The following is a 9,640-nucleotide window of genomic DNA, read 5'->3' on the forward strand; positions in this document are numbered from 1 at the left end:
ATGGGATCGCCGGAAGCAGCATATAGAGAGGAACAATAGATGACGACTAGGACTGTGCAAGAGGGAGTGAGTGAATTGAAATAGGGTTCACTCCACAGGCCCGCGCCTCCTTATATAGGCCGTTAGGACAGTGGCACTTCCGTAAACAACTAATTAACCATTATTGACCGGCAAAAATAAGGCTCGGCCCGTTCCCGCAACCCGCAGTGCGCGTGTGGCGTGGTGTGGCGTGGCGTGGCGAGGTGAGGCGGGCGGCGGATGAGGAACGCGCGTGTACAACTTCTATTTCCAAGCTCCCAAATGACATGTGGTAGAGCAACCTTTATAAAGTGTCTCACTCTCTTCTTATGTAGCAGTATGAGACTAACTACCACCACTTGCCATGCACCTAAATGGCCCTTAGAGATTAATCAGAGATTATTTTCTTATATGCCTAAGCTCATTTATAATCCATCATTGTTTTACTGCCTTGACAGTTTATGAATGGATCGATTTTTCTTAAAAAATAAATTCAGAAGGGGAAAACAACCCGTGCATGTGGGCTAGGCTTCAAGAGACGATAAGCCCGAGAACATGTGTCGTGCGTGAGAGTTGATTTCTTCCCGGAAATCAGCCTGTTGAGGCTGTTTTTACAACAACAAAACAAACATGAGCACCGAATGCATGATTCCATGTCGTCTCTCCAACCTCCAGTTCCATGCCGTCACGTCACCGCTCACGCGTGGAACCGATCCGAGCCAACTCAGTTCATGCACGCAGGCACGCCGCGACAAGGACCCGGCGACGCACACGCACCCACCCACCCCCGCCCATCGCGTACTACAAATTACAGTAGTAGAACCCAGGCGCGAGCCGGAGACCGGACGGACGGCGTACAGTCGTCATCACTCATCACCCGCCGCGCAGCCTCCCGACCGGCCGCCCGGTAAGAAGCCAAGCCAAGCAGGCCACTCCTCCTTCCCTCGGCTTTCTCCTCGTGCGGTGCGGGGTAGATAGAGTAGAGTAGTTTCGAGAGTAGATAGACAGAGTAGATCGATCGCGCGTCGCCGTGGACTCGCGGGGTTGGTGGTGGTGCCATCCTCGTCCGTGTGACCGTGTCCGCTGTGTGCGCAGCACGGTGGCTGGCTGGCTGACTGGGTCTGCCTCCATCTCCGGGCCTTTTTGTTCGCACCTGGATTATACTACTGCTAGCCCCCGACTTCCCTGGGAAATGGAAAGTGTTCCTTCCTCGCCAGAGATCTAGCGCCGGTGGTACTACCTTCTCGGCTTCTTTATATTTATAGCCTCAGCTCCCTACTAGGAGTTTGTTTCCCCTGACCATTAATTTGACCAGAATTGTCCGTGCCCCCTAAATCTCGCAGCAGCACAAATTGGGCTCGCATTTTATTTTGACACCAAACGGCTGCTAAAAACACTAGTAGCATACTGGTACTACTTTGTTTTCCTCCCAATAAAATTGCATGCCTTTTGTTTTATCTTGATTAAAGCACACTGTTTTTTAGTCCCCAAGAAGGACAGAGAGGGAGGGAGAGCTCAACGCTTATCCTCCTCCAGCGACCCGGCTAGCCAAGAAAGTCCAGGGGAAGAGACAGAAAAGAAGAACAAGAAAGCAGTGGGAAAAAGAGGCCGGGCTCCTCGAACCTCTCACTATTTCTCCCGTGGCTTCCTTGTCTGCCTGCCTACGCCTTCCCTTGCCTTCGGGGTTGGTGAGCGAGCTCGGGATCAGTTGGCGACTACACACCCAGAGGTTGTTGTCCGAGAATTATTTAGGCCCGCCCCTTTCTTCCTTCCACGCCTTCTTAGACTCGCCTCGCCTCCCTTCTTTGCTCAGTCTTCTCGGATCTCCGGCTCAAATTCGTCTCCCGAATCCCCAGTTCCAGGTTCTCGGAGGAGGGGGGGAAACCATGGGCAGCTTCGCCAAGCTGGCCAAGAGGTGCGTGGAGACGGAGGCGCCGGTCATGGTGAAGGTGAGACAGACCTCCCCACCCCACCTCGTCAACAATCTCCTGCCTTTATTATCCCCAATTTCTTGTCTTATTTGGTGGCTCCTTTTTCTTCCAGATACAAGAGCTGCTTCGAGGGGCCACGGATGTGATGTCGCTTGCGCAGGTAACCCCTGCCTGCAATTCTTGGCGTATTAACCTATCATTGTGTTTGTTCCTGTGTTGTTTGGGAAGATTCTAGGCGATAGGATTACGGAATGGAAAGAAAGATAAATGTAAACCAAAATGGATCAGCGAACTCTATCTTATCTGTAAATCTTTCAACGTGTAAGTTAATTCATGAGTAGGTTACAAATGACAACTTAATATGTTTCAGATAACACGACTATGGACTATATATATCATACGCTATTTAAACAATGATTATATAATATCAAGCATGGAGGATTGGAGATTGATAAGTACTCCCTCCGATCCATATTAATTGCCGCTGATTTTAGTACAAACTGATTAATTGTCGCTGGTTTAGTACAACTTTTATTTCCCTGGTTAGGTTTGTACTAAATCACTTTGTACTAAATCAGCGGCAATTAATATGGATCCGAGGGAGTATGATTTATGCCCCTGGTTAGGTTTCTTAAAATGGTGTTTGTGCAAAGTGATACACCACATATCTGTTTGTAACAGAAGTGTACCTGATGTTTTCCTATCAAAGCGAGCAGGTCATGCGTATTTACCAGAAATCGATCCATTGTCTTCTTGTAATCTTGGGCAGATCTTGACTGTAGGGAATTGTTTATTGGCAACCTCCTGAGACAGCCCTGAACAAGGTCAAGGAAATTGTATGGGAACCAGCAACCAGTAAATATGGTGCTGATGATGGCCTTCCCGAGCTTCGAGAAGCACTTCTCGAGAAGGTACTTCTTTTCATCTGGAGTTATATATTGACTTATCATTGGATCATGTCCCCATGCTAAGCCTTGCACACAAAGCCGTTAGCATGCAAGACAAAAACACCCATGTGCCTTCTGCTAACCCACTGTCATGTGAGTTTTTTACTAGGCTAGAGGTATTTGATCTTAGTGCTGGGAGTAATAGCATGAATTGCACTTTATCAATCCAAAGTATGTTTTTCTTCTCATATACTTAGTTGATTAAAGGATATCAGTATGCCATGTGTTTATGATAACTATTTAACTGAGAAAAAATTGATTTTGGGGAACCCTCTGAAGATGTGGTCCAGAAAGTTATAGAATCGAAGCACCACTTGGATTTCATATGCAATGCTTTGCTATCGTTTATCAGCTTTCAAAATCATGAGCTAAATTGTTCCTTTGTATTAAACCTTCAATGCTTACTTAACTGTTTGTTGCTTATTGGGTTAAGATTGTTGTTGGTAATGTTTGAAGGTGAAGGAATACTATTATTTAAATCAACTCTTGTTAGCCCTATCCTTATTTCTGTACATTGTCTTCTTGGCGCTATGAACAGTTAGTGTATCCTTTGCTGATGTTTTAGGAATTGTTTGCAGCTTCGCAGAGAGAATAAGCTAACCAAGTCATCTGTTATGGTGACCGCTGGTGCAAATCAGGTAAAACCTGTTACTTTTCATCTGGTTTATCACAGCTTTCTCGTGCCTCTACTTTTTTTGCATCATTTAGCTGTCAGACTATATGTTATTGTCCCCAATTCATCTCCTGTTTTAGTTCTATGATGAAATACCTGTTTACTTCCCTGTATGGCTGCTACACTAAATCTTGTTTTACAACTAGGTTTGTCTAATAAAGTGATCTCTTACATTGGTTTCTTTTGTGTTTTGGCAGGCTTTTGTAAACCTGGTTCTGACCCTTTGCGATGCTGGTGATTCAGTTGTCATGTTCGCACCATACTATTTCAATTCCTTCATGTCATTCCAGATGACTGGCGTCACTGATATATTAGTTGGTGCTAGCAATCCCAAGACTCTTCATCCTGATGTTGGTAATATGACTAACATACCTAATGTAAAATAAATTTCCGTACTTAACTTATGAGTGCAATGTACTTTAGATTATTAGATCAAGTGCTGACATAAGCCTTTGCTCTTTATGATCTCTATATGTGGTCCAAGAAAAATTTATACGGGTCAATTGATTTTTCCTTTTGGAACAATGAGCTCCCTTGTCGATTTCTATTATAGAAACTTCTCGATTGAAATTTAATTTGTTTGGGATGCATATTTTACACTGCACATAAAAATGCAGATTGGTTGGAGAAGGTGCTGAAAGAAAATAACCCTATCCCTAAACTTGTTACTGTTGTCAATCCGGGAAACCCATCTGGAGCTTTTATTCCCAAGCCTATGCTACAGGTTAACTCTCTCCCCTCCCTCCCTCACTCGCATGGGCTCTCTTGTACACCTGCACACACCTGCACACCCGACATGGAGTTGGCATTTGTTATTTCTAATATTGAATTGTCATTTCAGAGAATTTCAGACCTGTGCAGGAATGCTGGTGCATGGCTGGTGGTTGACAACACCTATGAGTAAGTTATACTGATACACTTGCATTTGTTTGTTAGTGCTTTCTAAAGCTCCTCAATCCTCTCTCATATTTAAACTTTTTTCAACGAAGTGCAGACATAATGTTTTATGCGAAACAATGAGTCACACCTGAATATTGCCACCTTAAATCATGGTTACAGTTTAGGAGGACTGGTTATTATGCAAACTAAATGATACAAAAATGACTTACAGAATACAATTTTAATGTGAATGCGTAAGCTTTTTTGGAATACATCAGAATGTAAAATGCCATTTAGCATTGTCTTTAAACATAAGTGGATAAGCTAATTAACTACTAATGATATTGGTAGAGATTCTGAATAAAGCTAATGCTAATGAACAGATCTAAGAGAGTGGACCTGCTAAGATAAGGGATCTATGCTGTGTAATGGTTTGTCAAATTCAGTTAGACTCTCCTGCTCATAAACTTCGGAAAGTCCTCCTTCTGGCAACAACTCTAGCAGAAGGGTTGACGTTTTGGGTCATACTACACTAACAACCCGTCTGTCCCCCACCCCTCGCGTTGAAGCGCATCTTGGCCTCATTGGTGCCTGTGACATTTGGCGGCAATAAGCTTGTCTTCCACCATCCATTCATGCATGTAGCATTGCATGATTGCCTCCTTGTCCTGTATTGGGATGCTAGTGATTTTCATTTGCAGTATTACCACCATGAGCCTCGCTTGGTTGATCCACAATGCCTTAAGCAGGTGTGAGGGAGGTGGGAGGCACATCTATCGTTTGAACTTTGTAAAAAAAGGTACACCTTTTGATGGTGTGAAAAATAAGCCTTCCAAATCACTCAAAGGTCGGTTAACTAACAGGTTAACCTTTAGGAGAGCGTTTTAAAAGCGAGGGGATGAGAATGAGCCCGAATCCCATGTTGAGTGATTAGTAAAGGAATTCCCCTTTCAGCCTCCAGAAAGCAATCCCAGATTTGGCTTCTTATTGGGCAGCGTGATGACCACTAAGTGGCATCGGAAGGAACAGGATCTGTCCGTAGACCTGTGATCATGCAATCAATATTTGGTTTATTTCTCCAACTTTGTCCTTTGTCTACATCGCATATCGTGTCTACATCTGTACTTGACTGGCCGTTTTACTATTTTCTTTCCCTGATATTGACGATTCTTCGCTCGTGAATTGCACTAGTAATATTTTTACTTGACTGACACGTGTGACCCAGTCAAGTCTTGTATACTTAAGCATTTGATGTGGAGACGTTCAATTCCCCTATATTTTTTAGGCAATTTGTACTATACAGTGCTTGTGTTTCATACATATTCTGAAGAATATTGTAAAGAATAGAAACAAAATATGTCATCTTTTGCAATGGTTTTAGATTCATTACTGCACAGAAAATGGCTAATCTTCTACGTTCTATAAATAAATTCTGTGTGGTGCCTGTAGTTCATTTATAATATTTACCTTTGGCTATTATGTAACTTAGATCTTGAACTCAGTTACAAAATTGGTTGGTCTTTTCCAGGTACTTCATGTATGATAAAATGGAGCACTACTGCCTAGAGGATGATCATATTGTCAACCTTTTCTCGTTCTCAAAGGCTTATGGCATGATGGGGTGGCGAGTAGGATACGTAAGTGTACCATGCTCTTTTCTATCTTTTGCTTATGCTTCAATTCTGTTATAGGACTGAATACTGAACCTTTTCGGTTTCATATATCCTGTCCTGCACAAGTACTTTAATTGTTACTAAGCCAATACTTTTGGACCAGTGAATGCATTATTTATAAGTAACCAAAGCCGCTGTGCAATCTGTGTAAGTAAGAAGATGACCAGTTAGTCTTACAAGATCTGATCAATTGGCTGCTGCAGATTGCATATCCAAGTGAAGCCGATGGTTTCCACGCGCAGCTCCTTAAGGTGCAAGATAACATACCTATCTGTGCTTCCATCATCGGGCAGCGCCTGGCTCTATACTCATTGGAGGCCGGCCCAGAGTGGATCAGGGAAAGGGTGAATGATCTCGTGAAAAACCGCGAGCTGCTTGTGGAAGCAATGTCTCCCCTTGGTGAGGATGCTGTCAAGGGTGGGGAGGGTGCCATCTATCTCTGGGCTAAACTACCAGATAACTGTTCAGACGACTTTGAGGTTGTCAGGTGGCTCGCGACCAAGCACGGCGTCGCAGTGATCCCCGGGAGCGCCAGCGGAGGCCCCGGATACATCCGTGTTTCTTTTGGAGGACTGAAAGAAGAAGACACAAGGCTCGCCGGCGAGAGGCTAAGGCGGGGATTGCAAGAGCTGGTGACCGATGGGATGGTACAGTAACAACAGCCCACCGTATGTAAGACAGTAAGAGTACATTTCTACATTCAGATCACACAAGTCCGATTTTTTCGACGATATGATTCTGCTGGGATTAGTTCATTCAGAGGAGCAAAAGCACCATATATCCAAGTCTTTTGTATCTTACAGAATCACCATGCTGGAGGTGCCCAATAGGAATGGCAATTGGTGTAGTGAGAATTGGGGCAAAATAAAAAGCCATCCAGCCCCGTGGTGTCGTAATTCTCTGTTCGGTACTTCCTGCTGTTTAATTTACCCTCCCCCCCCCCCCCCCCCCCCCCAGCAACTGTACACAAGTGTAATACGACAATTATAAGGTGTTTTTACACGCTTTCCCCGAGTTGTCTGTGTATCCTGTTCTTGGCTGGGCTTGCAGTTTCGTCAGGGCCTGGAAACTGAAAACACGGCAGTTTCTATAGCTGACAGAACTTTGTTCCCCCCCCCCCCCCCCCCCCCCCCACAAAAAAAACTTGGTCGTTTTGCTATGCACGCCTCCAAGAAAACTTGGTCGTTTTCTTCTTTATCGAGTTCTGTTTTACTTTAGTTCTTCACAGCTCTTGCTGGTTTCAAAGAATTTGTTAAAACCCATGGTCGATAATTTTGATCCTACACTGACAGGACCAACAAGTGCTTACTGAACATGAATGCTCGTGAGCACCAATGCAAATCCATGTTTGCAAGAAAAACATGTTGCAATCCCAACTCAACTAATGAATAAATGTTGTTGTGCCCTCTGAAAAAAATGGTAATGTTGTTGTACTCTTTAAGTCTACAGTGTGATAATTCTTTTACCAAGAAGAGATGTTCCTGTAAAGGGCATACAGATTGTCCCCTGAAAAGTGGTTGCAGATCCAGTTGCCTCTACATGGTATGATCCCATGACGCTGAGGCGTCAGGGCTTGCTTGGGCCATACATACATGTAGGAGTATCACTTTCAGTCCGTTTCATCGTACGTACGTGTACGCACACTGAGCGGTCACAGCGACACGCTATCTGCATGCTCGTGACATCAACACCGTTCCGTGATGGGAAAAGGCCAATGGTATTTTCCGTCTCTGGGAAGGAATTAAGAGGCAAAAATCACAGATTTGACCTGAGGCAGAAATCAAATCACAAACTGACTTGTTCATGAAAAATTTTCACTCTGCTGACCCTTTGGTGTGGCGCCCGACAGCTGGGCGCCGCACCCTACTGTGCAGCGCCTCTCCCTTAGGCGTCGCACATCCTGCCAGCGTGGCAGCCCTGGTCCAGTTGCGGTCCCACACGCACCTGTGCAGCGCCTAAGAGCTAGGCGCCACACTTTGACGTGCAGCGCCTAGCCCTTGGGCGCTGCACAGTGACTTAAGCACGGCCGCCCCAGCCCGACCAGGCAGTTCTTCGTCTCTCCGCTCTCTGGACAGAGAGCAGCGGCGGCGGCGGCGCCCCCATCTAATCCCCCCACATCTCTCTCAGATCTGAAGATTTGATCCGTGGATTCGATCCCCAATCCATCCTACTAGGTAAACTCTTCCCTTCTCTTTCTTTTGCTCCGTAAATTTGTTGCCATTCTAGAGATTTGTCCATGATTTGATGGAACCCTTGATTTGTTTGGTTTGCTCGATTTAGGATGTGTATTCATATTGGTAGTACCGTAGTGTTATTTATTAGTTCACAATATATGATTCTTGTTGTTGAAACCCTAGATTGTTTAGTTTTTTTAGATATATATGAGATGCCTATTTTTATAGATAACTATGAGATGTTGATTTTTGTAGACATATATGAGAAGTTTGTTTAGATATATATTAGATGTTTAGTTTATTTCAAATATTAGATGTTGAGTTTATTTGAAATATTAGATGTTTAGTTTATTTGAACACATATGACATATTCATTGTGTGAGAAGGAGATGTTGAGATTCTTGTAGTTGAACACATGTTATATGTTTAATGTATACCGATATTTGAGATGAAGATGAACTTTTATATGTTTATTGTTTAAAATTGTAAGGATGGTTTGGCTTCTGGACGATGTCTACGGCGTGCAACACCGGGCCTACATGATGCGCGAGAAGGATAAGGTAATAATGAGTAATCTAAATATTTTGCAAATTTGCCTTTAGTTGAAATTTACATGCCCTAAGATTTGTCATTACTTGTTTTTTGCAGAAGCTTGAACCTCTGAAGATTCGGTATCACGGGGTCTCTGGTCCTGCCATGCCTTACGATGAGCGGTACACACCGTACATCAAGCAGGCAGGACTACTCCCGTGGATTCTGTTGGTCAGCCGGTCCACGCCGAATCTGAACGCTCCACTGGTGTCCGCTCTTGTTGATCGGTGGAGGCCAGAGACCCACAGTTTCCATCTTCGGACCGGGGAGATGACCGTGACGCTCGAGGATGTCTCGTTGATCACCGGTCTTGCTATCGACGGGAGGGGTTGGCTTCGAAATCCACGGTCAAATACTCCGGATCTGAGAAGGATTTGAGAGGGGGAGAGAGGAGGGCAGAGGGGAGGCACTGAGCTTCGGGTTTGTGTGGAGGGTGGGGTGTGTGGGGTGGGGATGGGTGGGAGGGAGTTGGTGCAGCCTAATAAATGTCCAGGGGTGCAGCGCCTAAGGAAAAGGCGCCACACTACACAGTGCAGCGCCTCTTCTTTAGGCGCTGCACACCTGGACATTCCAGTCCAGAGAGCACCAGGAGCGTTCACAAGGTCAATGACACTCTTGCCGTACTTGAATGCGGCTTGCTTCGCCTTCCATGCCTTGCCATACTTCACCTTGTAATGAAAGATGGCTTTCACAAGGTCAATGACACTCTTGATGCTCATTGTTGGAAGTGTGGATATTTGGTTGGACAGCCTGT

At 44.8% G+C, this 9,640-nt stretch overlaps 1 protein-coding gene across 5 annotated transcripts; it reads left to right on the forward strand.

Annotated features, from left to right (window-relative positions):
- Positions 1 to 807: 807 nt before the first annotated feature.
- LOC123069030 (aromatic aminotransferase ISS1) lies at positions 808 to 7,017 on the forward strand. 5 transcript variants are annotated; one of them, XM_044491766.1, is made up of 11 exons: positions 808 to 925; positions 1,503 to 1,747; positions 1,875 to 1,967; positions 2,062 to 2,109; positions 2,732 to 2,860; positions 3,475 to 3,534; positions 3,767 to 3,923; positions 4,187 to 4,293; positions 4,411 to 4,469; positions 5,977 to 6,085; positions 6,325 to 7,017. In XM_044491766.1, the coding sequence occupies exons 3-11, from the start codon at positions 1,905 to 1,907 to the stop codon at positions 6,775 to 6,777; spliced, it is 1,185 nt and encodes a 394-aa protein (XP_044347701.1). In that variant the 5' UTR covers positions 808 to 925; positions 1,503 to 1,747; positions 1,875 to 1,904; the 3' UTR covers positions 6,778 to 7,017. The 5 variants fall into 5 exon arrangements, with proteins under 5 accessions (XP_044347701.1, XP_044347702.1, XP_044347700.1 ...); XM_044491762.1 differs by lacking the exon at positions 808 to 925 and adding an exon at positions 1,380 to 1,428 and having other exon boundaries at positions 1,832 to 1,967; XM_044491763.1 differs by lacking the exon at positions 808 to 925 and adding an exon at positions 1,380 to 1,428.
- Positions 7,018 to 9,640: the final 2,623 nt, after the last annotated feature.

This window comes from Triticum aestivum, chromosome 3B, assembly GCF_018294505.1.
Source record: "Triticum aestivum cultivar Chinese Spring chromosome 3B, IWGSC CS RefSeq v2.1, whole genome shotgun sequence".
Lineage (NCBI taxonomy): Eukaryota > Viridiplantae > Streptophyta > Magnoliopsida > Poales > Poaceae > Triticum > Triticum aestivum.